The sequence below is a fragment of the Furipterus horrens genome, unplaced genomic scaffold (genome assembly GCF_987537825.1).
Source record: "Furipterus horrens unplaced genomic scaffold, mFurHor1.1.pri manual_scaffold_11, whole genome shotgun sequence".
Taxonomy (NCBI): Eukaryota; Metazoa; Chordata; class Mammalia; order Chiroptera; family Furipteridae; genus Furipterus; species Furipterus horrens.
The window spans coordinates 19,609,015-19,636,299 of NW_028327181.1; the positions used below are offsets into that span (position 1 = coordinate 19,609,015).

The 27,285-nt window shown below is 44.7% G+C and overlaps 1 protein-coding gene across 1 annotated transcript in view; it reads right to left on the reverse strand.

Annotated features, from left to right (window-relative positions):
* HIRA (histone cell cycle regulator) overlaps nt 1-27,285 on the reverse strand; it is a 75,625-nt gene that overhangs the window by 45,558 nt on the left and 2,782 nt on the right. The window contains exons 2-5 of the mRNA XM_090292596.1: nt 11,478-11,540; nt 9,676-9,786; nt 8,346-8,436; nt 6,940-7,034 (exon numbers count right to left, since the gene is read on the reverse strand). Coding sequence (XP_090148722.1) covers nt 6,940-7,034; nt 8,346-8,436; nt 9,676-9,786; nt 11,478-11,540 — 360 coding nt within the window. The remainder of the gene's footprint in view (nt 1-6,939; nt 7,035-8,345; nt 8,437-9,675; nt 9,787-11,477; nt 11,541-27,285) is intronic.

Below are 27,285 nucleotides of genomic sequence, written 5' to 3' on the forward strand. Positions count from 1 at the left end.
CTAAGATTTTTCAACTGGTCATAAAATTTGAAGCATCTAACTGATCCCACCCTACTCTTCAAGATGAAGCAACTGAGGGCACCGCTGAGAGCTCAGTGCCATGTGGCACTGCACCCACACATTCAAACCATGGCTCTGGTAACTACTGGAGCTGTAGCCGAGGGCTTGTTCTTCAACCCCGCTAAGCTTGATTCTCCCATTCTAACTGGGTCTTCTGCACACAGCCCTCTGAGCACTGTAGGTCCAGCACTTAGCACAATGTCTGGTACCCAGTCAGAGCTCGATAGCTGTTGGCTAACTGAATGAGTGCAAAGTCATCTTCAGACCCCTTTCCTCATGAATCTCATCTCATCTCCAAGACCCTGACAGCAGTACCCCTTCCCTGTGGAGCCCCCAAACACAATTAATCCTGCTCATTTCCTTGTGACTCAGCTTTCACGTGTAAAACGAGGATTAAAAAAGCACCTATCCTCCGAGGGTTACTGAGGCTTAAATGTGAGAAACTGTCTATAAAGGTCAATCATGGTGGTAACAACGCCCATGTCACCATGCAGGTGTGATGGGCACAGTCTTAACTGACTGTTCTAACCTCACTGTTTGATACAATACTAGGTGTGCAGAAGAATGGCTGGTGGGATGCAGAAACAGAAACACAGCGGCAATTTAATAGCCATCAAGTACTTTCTTCAGAGGATTTTTAAAAAGAGGTGTAAGCACAGTATTCAAAGCTTCTATTGTGTTTTTCTAGTTTAAAAAAAATCTTCAGCGACAGCTTGATGAAATTGTTCCACATTGTACTAGCCTTTGTATTTCACGCTGCATATGCACTCGTGTGCTCCATTTAATATTCTAATAGTGTATGTGATCTTCAGGGCTTCTTTTGATTTGTTCTGTGTTCTATGTCATTGAGAGCATTCACTACCACAGACAGACCCAATTTAACAATGGACTTTGACTAGGTTCCAGTTTTTCATGCTAATGAGCACATGTGTGTATGTTCCTCTCCACATCCTGGATCGTTTCTTTGAGACTGGTATCCCAAAGTGGGAATCTGGGAAGAAGACCTGAACATTTTCGTAAGTCTGGGATCTCCTAACACTGTGGACAGCTTTTCAAAGACCTCACACTGCTATAAGCAGAATGTCCATTTCAAGACTCCCTATTAGATTGAGGATTATGATCTTTTCCCTTCTAACTTATTAAGTACATTGTGTATTTTAAATTTTATTTGATTAGTAGCACAAGTGAAGGTTTTTCACATGTTATCTAGAACTGTCTTGTTCTTGGACGACACTGCTCCTATCTTTGTGAGCGCTCCTGTGCAGTGATCTAACAAATACAAGGAGCGAGAACCTCCTGTAGGAGCTTTGAGTCTAGGAGGGCAGGCATGTGAACCTCAGGATTTCAATGTGGGCCCTAAGTCCTAGAGCAGAGAAGTGGTTAGCTGAGAATCCAGAAAGGAGAAGTGATTTTCTTCACAATTTCTATGGACTATGGACTATTTATAGTATAGGCATTAGCTGCAAGTTCCATCAGTTTACCTCCCTCTGTTGTAGATTTAGGTAGTAACATCTGTTATTCTTGTGGCATTTTTTATTCTTGTTAATCTTGAAAAATATTCCCTCTACTAGAGGTTTGATACATATTCAATTATGTTTTCTCCTGCTTTAATTATTTAGAATGCTTCCCTCTTTAATACCTGAAATTTATTTTGGTGTATGCTGTATTTAGTGAGGATCTAAATTACTTTCCTTTTACCCACAAACTGCTAATGGTTACTCTATCCCAATGGGAAATAATTCTTTCTCTTCATTATAGACAAGTGATGCCACTTTCATGATATACCAAGCTCTTAGGTACCCTGTAGCCTACTTCAATGATACTAGTTTTACCCAGAAACTCATGCTGTGACAAACACTGCAGCTTTGAATGATTTCTTCCACAGTCTTACTTATCCTTCCAGATGACCTTTCAAAGTCACTGCTAAGTTCTGCAATAAATCTACATATGTGACATAATTTTCTCCCTAAATCCCAGTTTTGCATCTTGTTTTAAAACTATATCCCCTTTCCTTCTCATAGTAGATACACACATAACCAGCACCCTCCGTGCACCTGAAGATTTTTCTAATCATTGTCATTCCTGCCAACACTTCCATCATCATTCTTGGAGATTCCAAGAGGATAATTTTCCTAACACCCAAGGCTCTTGGATCCTTAAATTCCTTCTCCTCCAGTGACCTTGACTTCCACTACTTCCTCAGCCATTCATCCCCATGGTCATACCCAGAGGCCCTTCCTGGTCTCAATTCCAACCCTCGCACACTCCAACCATGAATTCAGTGCTTACAGTTCACTCTCAGCTCCAATGGTTCTTTCAAGTGCTAACACCCACTTTGATGCTACAGGCCTTCCACTGTCTGTCTCCATATCCAGCTTAGAGTCCACCATCCATCAGCTCCACCGTCCCTTCTGCTCTTCTCCTGCATCTTTACAGGTACCCGACAAATCCCAGCTCGGTTCAATCCAGCTCTATCCTCTCCTTGGTCTTTCTTGAACCTCTCCAGTTAGGCTTTAACTCAGCTACACTAATATGAACTACACTTGCCAAGGCTGCCCGGGGCCTCCATGCTGTCAAGTTCAATGGTCAAGTCTCACTCCTCACTTGACCTTAGACAATGTGTGACACGCTGCTTAATCCCTTCTCCTTCAAATGCTCTCTCTACTATTTTAAATGGCTTCAGTATCTCAGCCTCTTTTCCTGGTTCTTCCTCTCCCCAAACCCCAGGCTCCTCTGTTCTCACCTACACTTCTCCCCTGTACTTACGATTCATATATCCAAATGCCTATGCAGCAGGTCCACTTACACTGTTGCTAAGCAATGCAAACAACACCCCGAACCCAACTCCTAAACATTTTCCCCAGCAAACATTTCTGTCCCATCCACACACCTGCCATCTCAGGTAATGGTGACTGCATCTTTCCCATCGTTCAGGCCACATTACAGTCCCATGCTGATTCCTCCGCTTATCTCACACCCCACTTCCCATAGACCAGAAACCCTGCATCTTACCACTTCTCCTGACTTCCACCATTATGGCAGGTCCAAATGGCCACTGTCTCTCTTGGAGACTGCCAAGAGCCTCCTCACTGGTCTCCCGGAGGCTGCCCTTTAGTCCTGCACAACATGAACTCCTTACAGCTGCCACAGGCCTTCCCTTGCCTCTGGCCAAAACCCTGCCCAGCTGTCCTCTCTCACTCAGAGAAGAGCCCTCACCATAACCCCTGCCCCTTCCACTCTCCACCCTAGCTCCTGTGCTTCCCTGAACACGTCAAGTACACGTCTCTACCCCAGGGCCATTGCCCCGGCTGTTTCCTCTGTCTGGAAAGCTCTTTGGAAGACCACACAGGTGTCCTCTCACCTCCATATAACCTCCCCTTGGATGGAACCTTCTCATCAAGGCCCTCCTTGAGACCCCTGGGTAAAACGGCACCCCACCTCATTTTGCTCCCTGGCACTTATCTTCCAGTTTCTTACATGACTAGTTTATTATCTGTCCCTCACACAGGAATGCAAACTCCTAGAGGTGGTAGAACACCTGGAACATACAAGGTGCTCAACAGATATTTGTTAAATAAATAATAAGTATTAATTTGGGGAAAAAAATTAAGTCTTTATTTTTTAGTTAATCTTTCCATGTATGAAGTGGTCAATTTTTATCTCTGAAAAAGGGTCTGTGGTTTAAGTCTTCAAGATCACATATACTTCTCGGTAAGATTACTCCTGAATATTTACAATTTTTTACCCTACTTGATAAGAGTTCTCCCTTTATCATTAGATATTCTAATAGGCTATTACAAGTGAAAGATAAATAATAAAAAAAATTTCTTACATGAGGCCAACTTAGTAACTTATTTTTATTAGTCCCAAGTGCTTTTCAATGCTGTATAAGTTCTAAGAGCATTATTCCTTTCCGTTTTCTTGATATACAATACCAGCCTCACATCATGTCATTTATGTCTTATTTTCCAGTATGTCTATCTGGTCAGGGCACATGCCTGGATTGCAGGCCAGGTCTCCAGTTGGGGGCATGTGAGGGGCAACTGATCAGAGTTTCTCTCCCTCTCTATCTCCCTCCCTTCCCCTCTCTAAAAAAATAAATGAATAAGCTCTTTTTTTTAAAAAAAGAAAGCAGTGGGTCTCTGAAAGCAAAGTGTGAAAAACATATACTTGGCATATTTAAACAGTTATTTGTTTCATTGTATTGCAGAAATTCCAAAGCAACAAATTAAATGATAGCAACCATCCTTGTCTTTTCTAAATATAAATGGGAACAAGGCTCAAATGAGAACTGTAATATCTGCCATTGGTTTGAAAAAGACAGAGGCCTCTATCATGTTAGGAAAATAACTTTCTATGGCCATTTTTAAAAAAGCACTTTTTATTAGAAATTGATGCTGAGTTATGTAATGTTCCTTTCAGAATACCTCATCAGATGACTCTGCTTTTTCTCATTTAACCTCCTAGTATGCTGAGTTATATAACACATTTCCTTTACACAAAATTCTTCCATTATAAATCACATTTAGTCAAAATGGATGTTTTCAAATGTTATCAAATTTGAGAGTATTGTTTCTAACTTTTCTATCTTTATTCATATTTGCCTATGCTTTCGTTTCACTGTTACTTTTATCAAGTTTGGAAACTGGGTTATAGCTTCCTTCAAAGAATAAGTATTTCTATGTTCCAGAGTAATTATTCTTAAAAGCTTAAGACAATACATCAAAAAATTGTCTAGGGTCAGGAACCATCTCTGAAGGTAGCTTCCAACTTCTTAATTGGTTACTACTTTGTTTAGTTTTTCCTAACTTTATGGTATCAATTTTGAAAACTTATATTTTCTAGAAAATTATTTAGTTAAAATTACTTTTTAGTTTATAACTATATAAACATTACATTTTGCACTCTTTGATGATATCCTTCCTCTAGGTTAAATGTTTTTCTAGACCTTTTACTTCTATTTTCACCTAGGTTTTCTTTCCTACCTGCTGTTTAAATATGCCAAGTATATGTTTTTCACACTTTGCTTTCAGAGATCCACTGCTTTCTTTTTTTAAAAAAAGAGCTTATTCATTTATTTTTTTAGAGAGGGGAAGGGAGGGAGAAAGAGAGGGAGAGAAACTCTGATCAGTTGCCCCTCACATGCCCCCAACTGGAGACCTGGCCTGCATTCCAGGCATGTGCCCTGACCAGGTATTGAAGTGGCGACCTTTTGGTTTGCAGGCTGGTGCCCCATCCACTGAGCCACACCAGCCAGAGGCATTTATTTCTTTTTCACTAATTTTTTCTTCTTAAATGGTCCCACCCATGCCCACAACCAGGCCTACTGAGTAAGAAGTGGCAGTACCCTGTTGAAGGTGGGCAACCCTACCTGCCTGGTAAGGGAGAGCCCTGGGCTACTGGGCCAGGAGAGAAGTCAAGGTTATGGATCAGCCTGAGTCTTTGGTTAGGAGCCCCATAAAAGTTCTCACTGAGGCCCCACCCCATGCTTGAACACCCTCATAGACATATGTGCCAAAGTTCCAGAAGCCCAACTAGGCTCCATTGTGAGTAGCTGTGAACAGCAAGATTAAGTTACGTATTTTTAATTTATCAACAATAACACAATGCTACTGTCATCTTTCACAGATTTAGAATCAATCTAGTCACCAAGAGGTGTGTTTGTTCATCTTTGAAGTGTCTGCAGAGTATCTGCTGAGCATATACCGCCAATGGATTACAGCTGATGTCTTCCAAACTTCTTACTCTTGCCCCATCCCTCGCCAGAGCTGCAGGCTCGATTCAAATGGTCTCTTGATTCTCCCCCTACCCCTCAAACTCAGCATATCCTACACTGAACTGGTGTCCTTCCCCATAAGCCTATTTTTCTTACGGTCTCAGTAGAGGACACCAGTGACTATTTAGGCTGGGAATGTCCCTCATCTCTCCCCTTGCTCTGCCCTAAGAATTTCCCAAGTCAGTCTCTTCCTCTCTAACCCAATTGTCATAGGCCTAGTTCCAGCCCTTGAAGTTTTAATCTGAACCACTGACACAGCCTCCTTTCCTGCAGAGCTGTCAGAACAACTGCCCTCTTGGGCTCTGAAGTTTTTAAGGGCTCCGTGTCTCTCTCATGATAAAGGACACCCCCATTAACAGGGGGCACGAGCCTTCCGTGACCTGGTCCCTGCCAATCAGCCAGCCCACTCTGTGCTGCTTCCTGCCTTGTGTATAAAGGTCCAATGGTGGTGAAACTCATCATTCACAGCAAACCTCTCTCTCTTCTGCTCTGCTTCCTGCCTGGAAGACCCTTCGGGCCATTCTGGGCTAGACCACAGGCTCTTTGAGGCAAGTCTAAGCTGTATTCACGCTGGTATCCCTGGCACTTAAACAAGTATACAGCACATGGTTTTAGACTGCTATTGACAGACTGGCCGTCCTCCTCTTCAGTCCAAATTGGTAAAATGTGTCTTTCCATTCCAAGTCTATTTACAACACTTTGCAAACATACTCGAGGTCAAATAAAAACTTTTCATTGGACCCCTGTGTTCTAGTTTCTGTGGAATAAATAAAGTGTGCTTACGGACTTAGTGATCCACTGATGAAGGTAGTGATTCAGTTCACCAGGATAAACAGCAGAACGTGGGGAGTTCTACATTAAAGATATAAACATATACCCCATGAGGGCAGGAGTGGGGACACTGAATGCAGCTGGAGGCAGGCAGTAGGGACAGTGACTGCACAGACCTTGAGGGACAGACAGGGTGTGACCGATGGTGATGGGGAGGATGACCCCGACGCAGGGCTGCTTTTAGGACTAAAAGAGGCCACAGGGGCCGTGGAGGTGCTGCTAGTCTCAGACAGCTGCCAGGGCCACCCACCCCAACAGGCAGCCCCACTCACCGCCTGAGTGACTCCGGAGGATGGAGACACATCGCCACTGCTCCACGTTGGCAAGCTTACCACTGGAGCCAAAGACGGTGCTGGGGCCAATGTACCTGTGTGAAAGAGGAGTCAGAAAGGTGCTCCGGGGGTGTTCTGGGCACTGCACAGCGACGCTTAATGCAGCATGGCTGAACATGGCAGACAGAACAAAGCAAAAACAGACAATGGTTGGAAAGCACCTAATTGCTGAACAGCAGGAAATGACTAGTTATTTGCACTTGATGAAATACTACACAGCCATCACAAGGCTCGTGGTAAAAGACTACTGCATAGGAAAGTGTTTGCAATAGATAAATAAGCGAAAGAAGCCGGCCACAGGACAGAATATACAATATATTACTATATAGCGAAGAAAATTACATGTATGTATGAAAAATGAATTAGAAGGACACACATAAAAATACAAAAATATTAACCATAGCTTTCTTTAGGTGGTAGAACTATGATATTTTTCTTTTATATTTTTTCAGCTTTCCAAATTATATACTAAATGTTATTTATGTTGGCCAAAGTGGCAAAATCAACAGTATTTTTTAAACCCTCTTGTAATGAATTGAAGGCCTCTGCTTTAACACCTGAGGCAGAGAAAGCACTTGAATCATGGCTACTAGCCCTGCCACTTGCTCCCATGAAGGTGGTGCCCACACCCTCTCTTAACAGCCTTCACTCCAGCAGAATTCTTCACAAACCCACAGAAAGAGCTTCCTGAGGCAGCTGAGTGGGACAGTGTGCCTCTGCTCTCAAAGCCACAGCCAAAGGGCCATTCTGGCTGAGCAGTGGGGTACGTCTGAGTCCCTAGCTTGACTGGCCCCTGAGTCATCTGGGGTGCTGGTTATGGAAGATTCCCAGGACCCACCCTGAGAGACTCTGCCTAAGTGTAAAGGAAAAGAGTTTTGCAAGTGATGGTTAGTTCAATATTGGTGCAGAGAAAGGGCTTTCAAGTGGGGACTCCTTAGAAGCAGGGATGAAGCTAACAGGGAATGAGGGCAGGCTCTGGATGTCCCTGCCCCAGATTCCACCAGAGCGGCCTGACTTTTAACCACATTGTATGTTGGGAAATTTCATTTGAAGAACAAACCAAACAAAGCCACCAATGTCAGCACTGGAAGGGATTCACCCTTCCTTTTTAGGTGGAAACCCTGCAGCCCTGCAAGCAAGGGGCAGCGGAGCAGGTTATGAGGGAGCCGGGTAGCCTTTCAACTCCCTGGTCAGGCCTGAGCTGCTCCTGGCCTATGTGTGCTTCCTGCTCTTTATGAAGTTGGGGCTCTGGGGACTTCAGTGCCAGGGTAGAGAAAGTAACTGTGATAAAGACCAGCAAAGAAGCTTCTAAAAATAAAATGTGAAGAAAGGAAAATGATGCTTACGTAGCCCGCTTCCACACCATAATCAGTTTGTCATCTCCCCCAGAAGCTAAATACATCCCACTGTTTGACCACCGCACACAGTTCACACATGCTGGGAAGAAAAAAAAATAGGGTGATGAAAATCCAATAGTCATGCCCATGTGCTTTATGCAGAGTTTGGCAAGATGCAAAGGGTTTATAAAATCTAATCTATCTAATCTGTTCAAGGCATCTACTGTGTGAGAGCCCTAGAACAATTCAGTTTAAGTACTAACCTTCTTGTGCTATGATAACAAATTAACAGAATAGTCTGGAGGCGAAAAGCCTACATAATCTGAGAAGTGTTAGTGCTGGATGAAACAGTCAGTAGGAGGAGGCTCATTTCCATGAAAACTGTTAAGTATCTAAAACTCACTACTTTAAAAGGGCTGTCTAATGATGAGATGTATTTCTGAATAGGGATAACTCTTGACAGGAAGGCATGTGCTAAACAGGCTGAGATGCTGTCTCCAGAACTTTCAGGGGAACAGCTTGCTATAAAACACAAAACTGATTTCACTCCTCCTGTCAGCAATTAAATTCGGATTTTCCAAACTTGTCAGCACTGCATGTTGATTGATCCTGCACTCATAAACTGAGACCAACAGAAATCCCCATTTGCCCCCAGGTTGGGCTGCAGCCCCTGAGAGCACTCACAGCTCAGCCTTGGGAGCCCTGCAACATGAGGGACGCTATCCAAATTGTGGCCCACACAGGGCCTGTGAGTGACTTGCGCTCCAAGTTGGAGGATGCCGAGACATGTTGGGAGAGCAAGAACACAGAGTAAAGGGAGGGGATGTAACTGCTAATGGAGCATCTCAGGGGAAGCAGCTCTGCTGGAAACCGGAGCCAGGTATAGTCACCCTGATGCTCACAGGTGGGAAACTAATGGCACTAATGCAGGAAAGAAAACCATAACACTGTCTAGCAGCCAAAAGGGTCCTGGCAGAGGGCCTCCGAGCAACACAGTGGCAATCTGAGGCATTTGGTAAGTTGTCTTTTACACACCCTTCCCCAGAACCCTATTGCTTCCAGGTTGCTGGCCCCAAAGCCCCATGGAATCAGGCAGTAACGACTCATGAGCAGGAAATCACCAGAGGTACCTGCAGACTGTCCAAAGATGGTTCTGTGGGCGGGCCGAGTCTTCTGCCGAATAACTCACCCAGGTGTGCAGCCAACATCTGTGCCTTCAGACAGCAGGCCGAGGGGAGTTACCGCCGCACGGGGCCTTATCTTTCTAATTACAAACACATGTGCTAACCTTGGGCACTCTGCCAACACGAAAAGCCTGCAAAGGGCCACTCTGTAATACCTAAGTGATTGTCCATCTGGCAAAGCATCTTGGGAATATTTTCATCCTTCTCGTCATCCTCCTGGAGGACTGGAGACATATTCCAGATCACAACCTTCCCAGAATCCTGTCCTGGAATGAAGGGGTAGAAATAATTCAATGTGGAAGGAGCAGACTATTAACCACGAGACATAGCCCTCACTTAGCTTTCATAAATCATAACTGACTAGACTGGAGGAGACTGAATGTGAATTACTAATATAAGTTACAGAGAAGATGAAGAAAAACAAGTGCTGTGGGGTTTCAGAAAGTGTGCATTTAGTACTATGCTGAGGCCAACCTGACGTTATGAAAAGAACTCGGGACTAGAATCAGGTGAGGACCGAGCTCTGATCCGACCTCTAACATGGATCCACCAGGGGCCCCTAGAAGGTCCCAATTCCTGCCCAGGACCCTGACGCCTCATTTGTAAATGAAGAGGCTGGAAAGCTCATGTCCTCGCACCCTTTCAGGTCTATGCATGGGATCCCTAGCAACCAAGGAGTACAAGACAGTCCCTGCCGGGGCTTTCCTCCCTTTTCTGATGTTGCATGGAGTCCATGGCTGTTCTCACAGCTGACTTGACGCTTTCAGACCCAAGTCTGAAATGTGCCTTAAACACTGGAAAAGGTGCTCGTTACCTTACCTGCCCTTTGCTATCATCTACAGATGAGATCAACCAAAAGAGGGCATTTCGGGTTCCTGTGGTCATAAGATAATGGAGGACTGGGCTAAAAAATATATATGTGCATTTAGTAATGATTTCTCTTTCTTAGATTTTCATTACTGATAACTAACAAAAGTCTAGTTCCTCACTAATAAAATGTCTGGAAATGGACATCTCAAAATTACCATAAGGTATGCTTGCAACCGCCTCTTGGCCAATGTAAAATTATTTCCTCATCAGCTCTCCTAGAGCTTACTATGCCAAGTAGGTAAGAAGATGTGCCTCTTCTTGTGGATGAGGAGAAAAACCTGTCACCCAGCTAGGTGGCCCTTGGTGACACCTGTGGGCACCTCTTGGGTGCAGCCCACAGCACGCTGGAAGGAGATCAAGGCTTCCCTGCAAGCCCCTGTAGCTGGAAGTCTGCAGACAACCGGCCCTGTAGTGCCTGGCCTGAGGACCTGGAACTCACAGAGGCACTCTCCCTGCACTCTGTACAGGGAGGCCTCAGGCAGAGGGAGACCCTGCTGTGGGGTGAGGCTGTGGGGGACTGGCCTCAAAAGTGACTTTGTCTTTCCAAACAGACTTGTAACTGCAATATTGCAGCAGACACTGGGTAAAACACACTGACAATACCATGGATCATATTTTCAAATGGTGTGCACATTTGTACTTGCTCTCTAACCCAGCTGAATTCCTTTGAGTCCAGAGAATAGGCATAGTAACTACATGACTGACTTTGGAGGTGAACATTCTCCTCTTCCTCTTCAGATGAGAAAACAATGCCAGAAACAAGAGAAGCAGAAGTCCTTGCCTCTGGGGCTTTGTCTACAAGGCCGGCTGCCCCTCTCCACACTCAATAAGCTTGGGCTCGGACACGCAAATTGATTTTAATATTAACCCAATAAACAGAAATTAGAAAGATAAAGCTACTACCAAATATATATAGACAGCACATTCTAGTGTCAAAATGTATTGTGATGTGATTTGTTCAGACTTAAAAAGTGAATCACACTCATACTGAAAAGAGCAAATATTCTCTGTACTTCGATGGGTAACCAGGAGAGGCAAAGCTAGTTGGCAGGGCTCCGAACATTCCCCTGTTATTCTATGAACATACCTTGTCCTCCAGTTGCGAACTTGGTCCCGTCAGGGTGAATATCAACCGAAAAAATTGGCTTACCTGGAATTAAAGAAAAAAAAACCACGTAACATCTGTCTTGGCTTTTATTCATTGAAGAATATCAACAGACTCAAACTTTTAAAATATTGGTTATTCAAGTGATGTCCCTAATCATTGACCCTAGGAAAAAATACTACATTACTAATAAATTACCTATGAGTAAGGGTGGAGTGATCTAACTTTTAAGGTATAAACTGCTAGAAGACTCTCCAAGTGACCTTAAATAGCTGAAAGTTTAAAAGTGGGATAAATTCTGTCACTAGAACTACTGAGCCCACAGGCCACCTGGGCATTCACACAGAGGTCCACTGGATAAGATACCCAACGCCTTCCGGGGACGCATGTTTGTAAGGGCTGTTCATGACAGCAGCTCCGAGTCACAGGGGCTATGTACATCCAGCCATCTCCACAGCCCATGGATCAGGCTGGACATGGGGAACATGCCCTGGCTTTTCTGTCTGACAGTCTGAGAGCTGGGTAGGGCCAGTGGTGGGCTGCAACACACTGATTTCCTCGTCATGCTTCTGCATCCAAAGAGCGCAGCACCGCCCCCACCCCCCTACATTTGTGCTGTATCAAAGTCCATGGAGAGTTGGCCTTCTCGGTGTCTTCTTTTGCTGACCGTCCTCCACGGTACGTGCCCTACGTCCAACTAGACGTTTAGTTCCTCCAAGAGAAAGAGCTATGGCAACTAGCTCTTGGAGTCCTCATAGCGTCCAGTAAAGGCCCTAGCCTACACCAGGAACCCACAAAGCTAGATGGTTAGCTGGGTGGACCAGACTGGAAAAGGTACCATAAGAACTCAAAAGCCAGCAGACTGTGGAAGTAATCCTGGGGCCTGTGCCAGAGGGCACACGTCTAGCTCCCTGGTCTGCTTCCAGACTCAGTGCCACATCAGTCACTGTCGAGTTCTTCACCACATCCCCAGCTTCTAGCACCAGCCTGGTAAGTGGTAGCTCAGTAATATTTGTTCAGTGACAAATTAGATGGCATGACAATGAATTGAGCACCAGTAATTGCTGATATAGACAAGGGACTGTTGCCAAGGAGTCTCTTAGCCAAGGATGCTCTGTCTTTGTCGCCCAAGGAGAGATGGCGTGGATGCTAGGACAAAAATTACCAGCTCTAGAATCACAAGGTGGCAAGTGCAGGCAGTGGCTGCCTAAGAGCTGAAAGTCCTGCCAGGGCTCCCATCCAAGTGTTGAAAATCAATTGCTGGTAGCCAAAAGGCAACGGTCAGTACTGACCTCAGGCAGCACCCAGCTTCCCTCACCTTCTTTTGGGGAGCCACTCCCTTACAGTCAAATCAAGAATGAGCTTCCACAAGACAAGAGGAAATGCTGTCCCCTTCTTATTGATCATTGCATGGTAGTGGGGGACACAGCTGTGCAAGCAGGTGCAAATACCCTATTTTGTCTCAGGGAGTTAAGTAGAAACCTTGGAAAATTTGGAAATCACAACACGTTATTTAATCTCCAGTAGTTAGCGAATCCAAAACAACAAAGGCTGCCACAACAGGCAACCCCTACCCTGGTCCCGGAGCCCCTTGGTCACCTCCAGGCCTACGCCCCAGAGCCAGAGTTCTGTAGTGACAGGTCAAGTTCAACCAAGTAGCTGCTGACTGCATTCCTGGAGCCCGGCAGTGTGCTCAGAGCTGTCCCAAACATGCAAGAAATTCAGCCCTGGTCTGCTCTGAGCTTTCATTCAAAGGGTTCAAAAGACAAGCTCCAACGCGGCTTGGTACTCTATACAGCTCTGAAGGAGCCAGACCCAGCAGCGGATTGCACTCACTGAGGCCTGAAGAAAAAGCCTGCATGTTATTCTTCACCCACAGCCCAGACAGGGCAGCCACTAATCACTCCTACCTTAATCTTTAGGACACAGAGGACGCCAGAAAACTCTCCAGAGCGGGCTAAAAAAGACAGGTGCTCAGAACACAGGTGAGAGGGACTGGAAGTGCTCCAGCTGATCCTTCCCTGCATGTGCACTCAGGCCCATGCTGGCACACCCTCACCCTTCCTGGGCTCGGTGGCTGGCGTGTGTGATAAGCCAGAGTCCCACATGCTGCTACTAAGAATATGCCACCCTTTCCCATGGGCTTAGGGCCTGGGAGGGAAGCAGTGGTGAAAAGGTGGGTTTCTTGCCCATCTGGCTGTGCGAAGTGCCACACAGGAAAGCCTCAAGAAACAAGGAAGGACAATTAGGGCTGTGGGCCCAGCCTCAAGCAGTGCACGGTGCAGACACCGCTGCTCCAAGGGCTGTGAGCAATGGCGAAACCATGGTGCCTAGTGCTGAGACTGAGGCTTGGAGTACTGCCAGACACTAGACACAGAGGACAGTGACCAATAAGCACCACTAGGAGCCGTATAAAATTCAGAAGAGCATATATCTCCACGTATGAGGACAGCAGTGGGGGAGCCTCCACACCATCAGTGCTGCCATCTCCACTTGGGGCCGCCTGGGGAATCGGCAGCAGGTCAGCCCTTGAAGGTGGCAGTCAGCCACTCCTTCCAGGAGAGCCAGAGCCATGCTGGGGTATGTCCTATGGAGCTCTGCCTTTCCACGGCCAGGCCCTCTTCTCCCCATGACATATTCTCGAGTATCTGACATGTTTTCAAAACCTGTAGGCAGCCCTGGCTGGTGTGGCTCAGTGGATTGAGTGCCGGCCTGAGAACCAAAGGGTCGCTGGTTCAATTCCCAGTCAGGGCACATGCCTGGGTTGTGGGCCAGGTCCCCAGTTGGTGGTGCATGAGAGGCAACCACACGCTGATGTTTCTCTCCCTTTTTTTCTCCCTTCCTTTCCCTCTTTCTAAAAACAAACAAACAAACAAACAAAAAAACCACAAACAAACAAATCTGCAGGCAACACAGCTCAGGGCATTCTATAAATCTCACATGATCCTCTGAGGTAAATATTTCTGACATCCTTATTTTACCATAAGAGGGAAACTGAGGCATACAGAGAGGTTAAAAGAAGTTGCCCAAGGCCACACGGCTGCATGGCAGAATTCGGGTATCTGGCTCCAGAGCCCAAGGCGTTAAATACTGTGGCGTGCTGCATCTCTAGTGCAGCTGGGAGGTGGCAGGCTTGGAGCTGCTATGAGGGTCAGGATGACCCTGCCTGGAGGGAACCGATGCGAAATCAGCAGGTGGAAAATGTACAAGGGAACAAGAGCTGGAGCGAGTGACACAATGTGCACATGGGTGCAGTGGGTCCTGATGACCTGGTTTGGGCCCTGCGACTGGCTATGCTGAGTATCAATATTCTGGACACCTCAGTCCCGCAGGCCCATGTGCTTCCCTCCCCTTGAATTTGGGTTGGCCATTGTGACCCATTTTAATAGAATGTCACAGAAGCAACACTGCTCCAGTTCCAGGGCTAAGCCTAAAGAAGGTTCAGCAATTCAACAGTGGTCCTCTAGAGAAAGCCAGTGGCATTGTAAGAAGTTCAACTACCCTGAGACCAGCATGCTGAGAGGAGGCCCAAGCTGGCCACATGGAGAGGATCAAAGAACCCAGATAATAATGAGAACTTAGGCCCCAACACAGGACCCAAGGGTAGCTGTTCTAGCTTGAGCCAACCCAACAGATTTCGTGTAGAACTAAGAAGAGCTGCTGAGCCCTGCAAGTTTCTGAACCACAAACAATAAAAACGGTGGTTGTTTTTAAGCCAGCAAATTCTGGAGTAGTTTGTTACACAAGAGAGAACCCCAAATGCCCATTCATTCACTTTTCTGCTTAAACCAACCTGAGCTGGGCATTTGTCATTTTAACCAAAAAAAGTAGGTCACCAGGAAGGAACACCCCCAGCCCGCAGAAAGCTTGTTGGTTCTTTAAGTCTGCGAGATATTGTACTATAAGTCCCCTCAAGAAGTACATCAAAATCACTTACCTGTAAGTCACATTGCTTCTAACATGTATACATTTCATATGTGAACACTTCTGAAATCAGGACACACTTTGGTGGAAAATATGACCGGTATAACCGCCACCCTGGAACTCTGATAGATGGGATGAAATATGATAGTGGACCCACACAAAGCCACCAGCATGGTGCTGGCTCCCTAGCTCTTTACAGCAGCAGGCCTTTCAGTCCCAAGGAAGACAGTGGCTCTCACTCCCTCAGTGGGAACAGATCTCTTTTTCCAAAGGGTTCTTTGAGGGGGAAGTGAGGAAAAGGATCTTATGGCTGAACTAGTTAAAATAACTTTTCTTGTGGCACCGCACAATGACAAAGATGAGCTCCCAACTCCCTCCAGCACTTGGCCTTTCTTTGTATAGAGACAGAGATAAAAGAAACTAACACATCACATCCCCTGTCCTTTAGAGCCACCAGGCAATCGCCTATCCTCTGGAAGACCAAGGCCAACATGCTCTCCTTGCACACCCACCACAGCCCATTTTCCTTGGGGCTCTACCCCTAGGTCACCCCTCCTAGATACCTTCCTGGACCCTTACTTAGTCCACACATAGTACTCTGCTGTCGCTCTCACCACGAAGCCACAATGGTTGGCCACTGTCTCCTGTCTGGAGGTTGCTAACCCAATGACTGCAGCATGAATGTTCTCCATCTGGCAGGAATAAAGAATTATTTATGAAAGCTAGGTTTCAATGGGGTGCAGTCTGGTGGAACCCTGCCGCACACCAGGGGAAAGATGCTCAGAGGAGGCCCAAATGTGAACTTCAACTCTGAGCAGAGAACACTGGCCAGAGAATAGGGAGGGCACAAACAAGAGAAGCTGGCACTCTCAATGGCCCAAGGATCTTTGGTTTGGGCTCCCGTCTCCGAGCCTTCACACTGGGCAGCTCACTGGGCAGGTCTGATGGGAACATCCACAAGCACACCCTGCTGTGATGGAAGCCTGGGGAAGTTGACGCCTTTGCCCATTGCATCTGCTCCTGGGAACACATCCCTGTACAGCCCAATAATACCTGGTGTCAACAAATTTTGGTAAACTTGTGACTAAAAATGAAACATGGGAAAAATTTGAAACATTCATTAACTGAAAAAAGTTACAAAATGATATTAAAATATAAGGTGACTGCAAAAGACATGATTTTATATGTAGAAAACCCTAAAGATTCCACAGAATAAACAAAGTAAAGTTTAAGGATACACAACCAACAAACATCTATTGCATTTCTATATGTTAACAGTAAAAAAACAAAAACAAACCTATAAAGAAAACAATTCCATTTAAAATAGAATCAAAAAGAAAAATTACTTAGAAATAAACATAACCAAGGAAGCCAAAACTTATACAATGAAAACTAGGAAACACTGCTGGAAGAAATTAAAGACATAAATAAATGAGAAGACATCCTGTATTCATGAACTGGAAGGCTTATATTAAGATGTTACTAATACCCAAAGCTCTACAGATATAATATAATCCTTATGAAAATTGCAATGATATTTACTGCAGAAATATGGACTCCCAAGGGACCTCAAACAGCCAAAAGAATCTTGAAAAAGAACAAAGTTAGAGCTCACACTTCCTAACTTCAAAACTTCCTACAAAACTACAGTAATCAAATCACTGTGATCATGGGATGAAGAGAGACATACAGACCAATTCAATAGAATAGAGAGTCCAGAAATAAACCCTTGAATATGTGGTCAAATGATTTTTGACATGGGCAATAAGACCATTAAATGGGAAAGGACAATTTCTTCAACAAATGGTGCTGGGAAAACAATATCCACATACAAAAAATAGAGTTGGACCCTTACCCAACCCATATACAAAAAATGAACTAAAAATGGATTGAAGACCCAAATATAAAATCTAACACTATGAAACTCTTAGAAGAAAACATAAGGGAAAAGCTTTACAACATTGGATTTGGCAATGATTTCTCAGATATGATACCAAAGGCACAGGCAGACATTAAAAGAAAAAAAGGGATGAACTAAACTTCTTAAAAATTAAAAACTTTTATTCATCAAAGGACACTAAAGCAATAAAAAGGCAACCCAAAGAATGGGAGAAAATATTTACAAATCACATATCTGATAAGGGATTAATGTCCAGAATATATAGAGAACTCCTAAAACTCAATGACAAAAAATAAAAACGTCAATTAAAAACTGGGAAAAGGACTTGAACAGACATTTCTCCAAAAAAGATATACAAAATGGCCAACAAGCATGTGAAAAGATGCTCAATATCAATAACTATCACAATGAGATATCACCTCACACCCATTAGGATGGGTACTATCAAAGTTAAAAAGTAGACAAGAACAAGTACTGGTGGGATGCAGAGAAACTAGAATGCTTATCCACTGCTAGCAGAAATGTAAAATGGTGCAGTTACTTTGGAAAACAGTATGGTGGTTCCTCAAAAAATTAAAAACAGAATTACCTATGATCCAGCAATTCTACTTCTGGGTATTTGTGTATCTTCAAAACAACTGAAAGCAGGATGTCAAAGACCTATTTGTATACCCACATTCATAGAGGCATTATTAATAACAACTAAGAGGTGGAAGCAATCAAAGTGTCCATTGATGGATAAATGGTAAGCAAGTCATGGTACACCCATGCAATAGAATATTATTCAGCCTTAAAAAAGGAAAATAAATTCAGACACATGTGACAATATGCATAAAACTTAGACATTATGCTAATTGACATAAGCCAGTCACAAAAGCCCAAATACTATATGATCCCACTTATATGAGGTCTCTAGAGTAGTCAAATTCATAGAAACAGAAAGTAGAATGGTAGTTGCCAGGAGCTAGTGGAAGGTAATATGGAGAGTTGTTGCTTAATTGGTATATATATAGTTTCAGTTCTGCCAGATAAAAAAGTTCTATAGATATGCTGCACAACACTTTGAATATACATAACACTACTAATCTGTACACTTAAATGATGCTTCAGATGATAAATTTTATGTTGTGTGCATTTTAGTATAACTCAAAAAAATGCTAACCAAAACCAAACCAGCCCTGGCTGGTGTGGCTCAGTGGATTGAGTGTGAGCCTGAGAACTGAAGGGTTGCTGGTTTGATTCCCAGTCAGGGCACATGCCTGAGCTGTGGGGCCAGGTCCCCATTTGTGGGTGTGTGAGAGGCAATCACATATTGATGTTTATTTCCCTCTCTTTCCCCCTCTAAAAATAAATAAATAAAATCTTAAAAACAAACAAACAAACCCAAACCAAACCAAACCAAACATACTAGGTATAGAGACCCATGGCAAAAAGCCTGAAATTTAAACACACCTTCACAGTGTTACTAGCATCACAATCTTTGGAAGGTAGACTCCTCATCTCCTGAGGTGGGGACACAGATGTCACCAACCACCTCAGAGAGCCATCTGCTGCTATTATCTCTATTGCTTTTAACCACAAAAACCTCCTCAGTCTTAAGTAAGCAGTACCACAACGACATCTAATAGGTGTCAGGTGGCTGAGAGATTCAAAACAGCACAGGAAGGAAGCTGTAGCAATCATGCAACCAGTGCCCACCTCCCCCAAACTAAAGTAGAAGAAAGTGACAGGTATATCATTTATAGACCATAATCACTTCTCCTGCAGCATTTGCAACATATAATCAAGTTTGGTAACAGTAACTATCTGTTTCTTTACACTTTTTTCTCCTCTAATTTTGCAGAACAGAGATATTCCTTAAAAGTTATTTGCAAATTGTATTTCTATAAATATAATAATCTCTTCCACCAGGTTCTATTAGAAAATTAAGAGCAATTAAGAACCACATTCCCACTGGGTGGGTGGTGAGATCTGTTAGCTTAACAATAACCACGAGAAGAAAATAACACTATCGTTAATTATCCTGGTGCATATTTGAAAGTTGCTTAGACAGTAAATCTCAAAACATTCTTATCACATTCACAAAAAGTATTCTGTAACTATGTTTGGTGATGAATGTCAACTATATATTTTTTGATTTCACAATATATACAAATATTGAATCATTATGTTGTACACCTGACACTAATGTAATGCATTTCAATTATACTTCAATTAAAAAAGAAAAAGGGGACTTCTGGTCAAGATGGAGGTGTAGGTACACGCTTTGCCTCCTCACACAACCACAAGAATTACAACTAACCTCAAAACAAAAAACACCCAGAAATGCCAGAATACTGAACTGTATGGAAGTCTGACAACCAAGGATTTAAAGAAACCACATTCACCCAGATGGGTAGGAGGGGTGGAGTCATGGGGTGTGTCCTGGAGAGGCGGTGGCTGAATGGGTGGTCTCACATTCACATGTGGTCGATAAAAATTGGGAGGAATACCATGGGAGTGAGCAATTCCAGTCCCAGGCCAGACCGCACAACCCAGGGTTCCAGCACTGGGAAGATAAAGCCTCATAACTTCTGGCTGTAAAAACCAGTGGGGACTGGGGTGGCGGAAGAAACTGCTGGTTTCTCAGGAGAGTCTCTTTAAAGGGCCTGAGTAGACTTAGAACATAGGCAAACCCACTCACTCTGGGAATCACCACCAGGGCAACTGCTAACAGGGCACCAGTCGCATTTGGGAAGTGGGTGAAGTGACTGGAAACGCAGCAAGTGCCGGGCAAACCTCCAGAAGCCAGGCAGCAGCATGGGGTATCCTTTCCGACCCTCCTACCACACAGAACCATGAAGTGGTGAAGCAGGTTGCCCCACCCTGGTGAAAACCTAAGGCTCCGCCCTATACGACCTAAGAGGTGCGTTAAGACAGGCAGTCAAAGCAACTCTACCTAATACACAGAAACAAACACAGGAAGGCTGCTAAATTCATCATCAAGCCACTATTACATGAAATGCTAAAAGGGACTTATTTAAGAAAAAGAAGATCAAAACTATGAACATTAAAATGACAACAAACTCACAACTATTAACAACTGCATCTAAAAAAACAAAAACAAAAACAAACTAAGCAAACAACCAGGACAGGTATGGAATCATAGGTATGGGGGTCATTTGGAGGGTTATCAGCTGGGAGAGGGGAGGGGGAGAAATGGAGAAATGGTGCAGGGATTAAGAAGGATAATTGGTTGGTACAAAATAGGGGGAAGTTAAGATTAACATAGGAAATGGAGAAGCTTAAGAACTTAATATGCACGACCCATGGACATGAACTAACAGGTCGAATGCCAGAGGGAAGGGGGCAGGTACCGGGTGGGGAGGGCAAAGGGGGAACAAGTGGATAACTGTAATAGCATAACCAATAAAATACACTTAAAACAAAGAAAAAAAAACTTATAATATTAAATGGAAAATGCTCAGCAACATGTTAGCTATACCAGTTATATGTGCAAGATCTGAAGGGAGGCTACACAATAAAAACACGGAATCTGCTATGGTATTAGGGATTTGGCTAAGGTCTTAAAAAACTTAGGTACTTTTATAATGTGATATGTACAGTAAGTAAAATGTGTGTGTGTGTTTTAAAAAGCACCAAGTCACCAGTTAACTTTTTTTCCAAATGGTTTGAAAGACAAGTTTTAACAATGTGCTTTCCTTTTCACATTTTCTAATTTTTCCTAAATTGAACAGGTATTACTTTTATAAGAAAAATAATTTTACATTTTATAAATATCAAATCACAATATGCTATGCTTCATTCTCCATAACCACACATATACCATAAGAAGTGTCCTAGTATAATTATTTTTGGAACTTTTTTTATTGTTCCATTACAGATGTTCCAATTTTCCGCAGTATAATTATACATGGCAATTGTCACTAACCAAAAATAAAAGTATTTGTCCTATTCCTTAATAGCTCTAGAATGGAGCCCTAGCATTTTCAAAAGGGAGAAGGCAAAGAGGCCACTCATTACAAAGGTGCTTGGGGAAGGCCCTGGGTGGTGGCCTCACTTGGCACCTCCTGTCTAATCCAACCCGGGCTCTCTCTCCAACTGCTCCTTTCGCAGTCTTACTAATGATCTTAGTGGACAGCAACCCTGCCCTTTGCACAGGAGTCACCCTTCAGCCCTCCCTCATCTCACACCTCACGTTCTACCCTGGCAAGTCTACCCTTGCAATGTATTTGTAACTCAAATTTTCTGAGGAGGTGCAAATGTTCCATATCTTGAGTGGGGAATAGGTTACAGAGTGTATTCGTTTGTCAAAATTCATCAAATTGTACACCTTAGGTCTATATATTTTACCATATAAGTTATAACTAAAAAGTTATATGTGTCACACACACACACACAGACACACACAGAATCCAACCACTTCTCACCAGCAACATCACCTCTATCACCATCCTGGTCCAAACCATGGCATGGTCATTTCTTGCCTGGATCATTGCGACAGCCTTTTAACAGGCCTCCCTTGCTCCCATTCCCAAACTAGTCCCCAGGCAGAGCGAGGAAGATCTCTAAGACCCAATCCGACCACATTACTTCTCTGCCCCCAACACACTGAGAATCAAAGCCTTCTAGGAGCCCATCAGGTCCTCCCTGTCAGGCTACTACTGCTCTCCCTCTGGCCTCACCTCTTGGAGCTCTTGCCCTTGTGCACCAGTCTTGCTCAGATCACCAGACATCCTTGTTGCTCCTCACACCCACCACGGAAGTTCTGGCTGTGCTCCCTGCCTGGAATGTTCCTCCCTCAGATGGCTGCCTTCCTCACTGCCATCAGGTCTGTTTCGAGCGGACGCTGTGGTGCCCTGTCCAGGTCCTCTCCCTCCAGGAATGAAGCACACTCCCTAGCTGTGGGAGAGCTGACAGCCTGTGAGAGCTCCCAGCGGAGTCCTTCTCCAGGTGGGACCCGCCCTCAGCGGAAGAACTGTTTCAACCAAAGTCAGGCCCCCTTCCCAGGACAGCCTGTGCCTAACGCCTGTGGACTTCACAGTATGAAGGCCCAAGCCTCTCCCTCAATTCAGGACAAACGCTAAAGGGCTATCCCAGCTCCAGTGCCCCCATAGGGTCACCTGCAGCTTTTGTTGCCCTTGTATTACAACTTAACTTCTCCCTATCCAGTCTGACTGCCCTCAATCCTCTGTAGGTCTAGATCCCAAGAGCACTCTCCAATAATTCTCCTGCACCCAAAACTCTCCAGCTCAGCGTCTGCTTCCTGTGACAGTCTTCGCTCACACATGACCTTCTCACTCAGGCTTTCTCAAATCACCCTATTAAAAATTCTCCCACCCCCTAGCCCAGCACTCTTCATCTCTGGCTGCTGTTTCTCCTCACACCCACTGGCCTAGTGCCCTAGGTAACTGCTCATGTTTGTGATGTCTACTGTCTCCCCAGTATGCTCCCCTTCTACGCCCTACGCCTCCTTTTCTGCTTATACAGGCACCCCAGAAGACAGCCCTCCCAGCCTCACTGCCTGGAATGCATCATACGCTGCTTGCTCCTCAACAGACCCCGCATGTAGGTGGTTCACAGTGCTGAGCCGTGGGACACAACTGGTTGAATGGATGAAATTACCGAGTGCCTCTGTGTGCAGGCCTTTCCACTGGACAAAGAAGCAGACCAGGAGTCTGCTCCTGGCTCTCAGATGAGGCTTACTGCCTCTTCTGTCTGTCCCTCAAGGGCAGATGTCAGCTTCTGTGTGACTTGGGCTGTCCTAGGTTGGTAATGCATCAAGGCAGGTATTGCTTTTAAGAACAAGTTTTGACCTAAATGGCTTTTCTTTTTGCCATAGGGTGTTCTAAACCATTTGCTATCTATTCTGTTTCATCTACTCCCCTTCCTAAAATAGAAAGTTCTAAATCACAATGATATAAATAGGCTCCTTGGGTAAGCACTTGGGCACAATGCTTCCCCTTTTCTTTGAAATCCCTAGCAAATTTTACAAGGGAGTCTGATCCGTTAGAAGAGCCAGCAGGATGAACAGGAAGCTTGGTGAAGCAAATCAACTCTATCAGCCACAGGCAGTAGACACCGTGGGCTGCCTGTCCACCAGCCACCTTCCATCAACCTTCCTCCAGTATTCAGCCCTCGTTTCACATTTACTGAGTGCCTACTGTGGTGTGCCAAGCACTGTCCAAGGCCCTGGGAATAGAACATGAGCACAGACAAAGCCTCCGCCCTTCAAGAGCTTACTTTTGGTGGGGAGGTCTCTAACGGGACCTCAATTTTAGTCAGATCTCTATCCCTCCCCTACATAAGCCAGCAGGCAACAGTGATTGGTGTAAGGAAAGGCAATGAGGAAGATTCAAAGTCCATGACTGGGGCACAGGCCCCTCCCTGCTCCTCCCTGCAAGCATGACTGGAGAGCTCTTGAAAACCAAATGCCAGAGAAGGCTTGCCAATCACATCTCAAGGGTGATCTGCCAGGTTAGAAGCCTCAAGGTCTTCTATGTGGCTACAGAAGCAGCCGTAGGATGACAATATTCAAGAACAAGGGTCTCCCGATACCAAGCTGTACTATTTGGTTTTTGAAAGCTCTTTCCGAGGAGGAAAAGGGAGCTCAAGCTCTCCAGGAGAGAGGTACCCAGCACAGAGATCAACTTGGTAATTAGAAAGAGTAAACTCTGGCTGGAGTCTAGGTGTGAATCTTAACTCATCCCTTTACATCTAGTATAATCCCAGGGAGGTCACCTCATCTCACGCAGACTGTTTCCATCTGCAAATCGTACTGTTAGGGATGTTTTCTTTCTGCTGCAAGTCATAGAGAACTTCAAGGGTAGTCTACATATAACACGTCCTGAGATGGGCCAGCTTCTGGGCATGTTAATTTAGCAGCTTAAGGAGCCACATCCTTCCACCTTCCCCTCCTGCCTTCCTTAGCACGAGCCTTGTTCTCATGATCGCAGGCTGGCTGCCACGTGCAGGCCTAGTGAAGTCCGGCAGAAGGGAGAAAGGCCCCTCACACATCTCTTCTTATCTGATCCCTAGGAGCCCCCAGCAGACGTCCCCGCCCAGTCGTACTAGCCAGAATGGCATCAAATGGCTATTCCCCAACAAGTCTCTGGTAGTCACCCACATACCAGCCTAGGGCTTTCTAGACTTGCCCCTTGCAGCTTGGCCTGCAGAAGAGGGGGCAGGCAACCCACGGTATTTGCAATGCTTCTTTTCTGCTATTTAATAATGTGGATACTGCCGATAGCCCCACTCACCTTCTTTGGTGTTGCTGTTCACCCTGGCATGATAATAAAATGTGCTTGCATCAATTTTTGGTTCCAGGGTTCATTCTAGACCTATATTTCATGTGCTAGACACCTCTGCAGTCTACAGGCAAACACCCTGAATAAACAGGGCAACCTAGTAACCTCAGGGAAAAAGGAGGGGTCAAGGCAGACAGAGCCCCCTCTCCATAGTCACTGACAGGACCCAAGACTAGTGCAATGGCAGCAGGCCCCCTCAGTGGCCAAAGCCAGGCGCTGCCCAGAGGTCCTTCCAAACTGTAAACTACAATTCTGCTTATGAAGTGAAAACATCTTTTCAACCACTTCCCAGATTAAAAGAAATGGTTAAGAAAACCCAATTTTCTAGCCCTCATTCTTATTCTTTTTCCAGCATACCTAAGAAACTCAGAGGAACTCAAATCTCCACTCACCTGCCTCTGTCCTGTTTTCAGTGCCCACCCATTCCTTACCTCCACCACCACTGACCTCCCTGTCTCCCTCTTCTCTCTCACCAAGACTCAGGGAACTGCCTCTTAACTCCTCTGGGCCCTTCTGGAAAAAGGCTGGATGTTACATCCAACTCCCTCAGAAACCTCAATGTGCTCCTCCCCTGACCCCCTAGAAGGAAGTCTAAGCTTCTATCAAGGTGCTTAAGCCTCTGCCTACCAGCCCCGTTCTCCTCTTCACTTAGTCATGTACTAACACGCTCTGTCTCCTCTTAAATGCTCTCAGCCCTCCCTGGGCCTTTGCTCCCGACGCTCCCACAGCAGCAGGGTCTTCTCCACCATTACAGTCCTGTGGTCAAGGACCAACCCAAGGGCATACCACAAAGCAGGTCTTCTCCCTGGGGCCATGGCAGCTCATTTAGCTCTGGTTTCCCTCTGCCCTGCACCTAGTGCACAGCTTCCCATACACAGGGACAGCATTCTCCTCGGAAGGGTTCAATGTCTGGTTCATAAATCAGGGAGAAATCTACATGTGTATTATCCAAGGCAAAAACCCACCCAGTTTTCTTCTAAATCCTCTTCAAATGTATTCCGGTTATTTTATCAAACTGACCTACTGTCTCCAGCCATAAGTCAGTAAGAGACAGTGTAGAGAGCTCACATTTCCTGAGCCTTCACAGGTAGCAGGTGAGGCAGGTGTTATTGGCTTCATTTAACAGATCAGGAAAAGAGATCAAGAGAACCTGCCCTGACGCATTTGGTGAGCAGCAGAGCATGGAGACTCAAAAACAAGACTGACTCCAAAATAAAAGGCAAAACTCTTGTTCTCAAGAAACAATCTAGTTGAAATGATGAGACAAATACATGAAATAGCAATAACAATAAAGATGTTCCTATCTAGAGAACCTCGGCACTACTGACACTTTGGGCCAGATGATTCTTTGTGGTGAGTGTATGTCCTATATGCTGTAAGGCGTTCAAAAGCAGTCCTGTCCTTTCACACTGGATACCAGCGGCCCCCATCCCCCTCAGTTGTGAAAACCAAAAATGTCTCCAGACTTCGGCCTGTTTGAGAACCCCTGATCTAGAGCAACTGCAAAGTTTACCTTAATGACCACTGTGATGATAAAATATCACCGTTAGGCTCCCTCCCAGCCTATGCTCAGCGGCAGGTCTGCAGCGCCCCGTCAGCAGCTGTGTGGGGCCTTTCCACACACAGGCCTGACTTCATTATTGTATCATCCTCCCCGCATTTCCCCTTTAAGCTGACTGATCTATTTTCACCCAGATGCAGAATATGTCTCAATAGGATGTCTTAAAAATCCTTTCTGGAATGGACAGGGTGAGGAAGAAAAATAATGCAATCACAGGAGAGGAAAGAAAACACACCACAATGCAACATGATTAACTGACAAATTATTCCATTATTGAAAATTTGCCAAACACCTTTTACAACACCGCCATCAAACTGTGAGCCAGAGGCCAAAGGGGGATGATAGTTCTTTCAGTCCTGGTCCTTCGGGTTAGAATGGGCTTTACTGAAGAGCTGAGCATGAACACTTCTGCCTAGGGGTGAGAATTCTAGAAAAACTCTTAGGAACAAAGGGCTAGGGATGGGGAGAACCCATCTCAATGAAATTTCCTAAATACACAAATACAAACAACATTTTTCTACAACCAAAAACCCAATCGCTTTCACTTTCTGACCAATATACAGTCATAACCTAAGAAATGAAACTTATTTCAGTCAAGTCTAAAATAAAATTAGATATATAAGGAATACTATATCTAAGAACACAGAGTAAAACATGTATGTGTGAATAATGCCTGGCACCTAACTTCTATATAAGTTATAAATATTATTGGCTTTCATTATATACATTAAGGCATTCTTTTATATTTGGGTAAAGGATAAAATGATAGGGGTGAGTCGTTGTATTTATTCAACTTCACCAAGGTCCAGAAGTAGAATTACAATCCCAAGAATTTATAGCTAATAAACTATGGCATCTTGAACTCAGTCTGATTCCATACTCCATATTCAAGGCTCACTTCACTCTTAAATGGGGTGATCCTGGCCACCAGGGGACAATGACAATGTCTGCAGACATTTTTGGTTGTATGTGTGTGTGTGTGTGGGGAAACGGGTGCCACTGACATCTGACAGGTAGAGGCCAGGGATGCTAACATCTTACCATACACAGGGCAGTCCCCAGAACAATTATATGGCCCAAAATGTCAACAGTACTGAG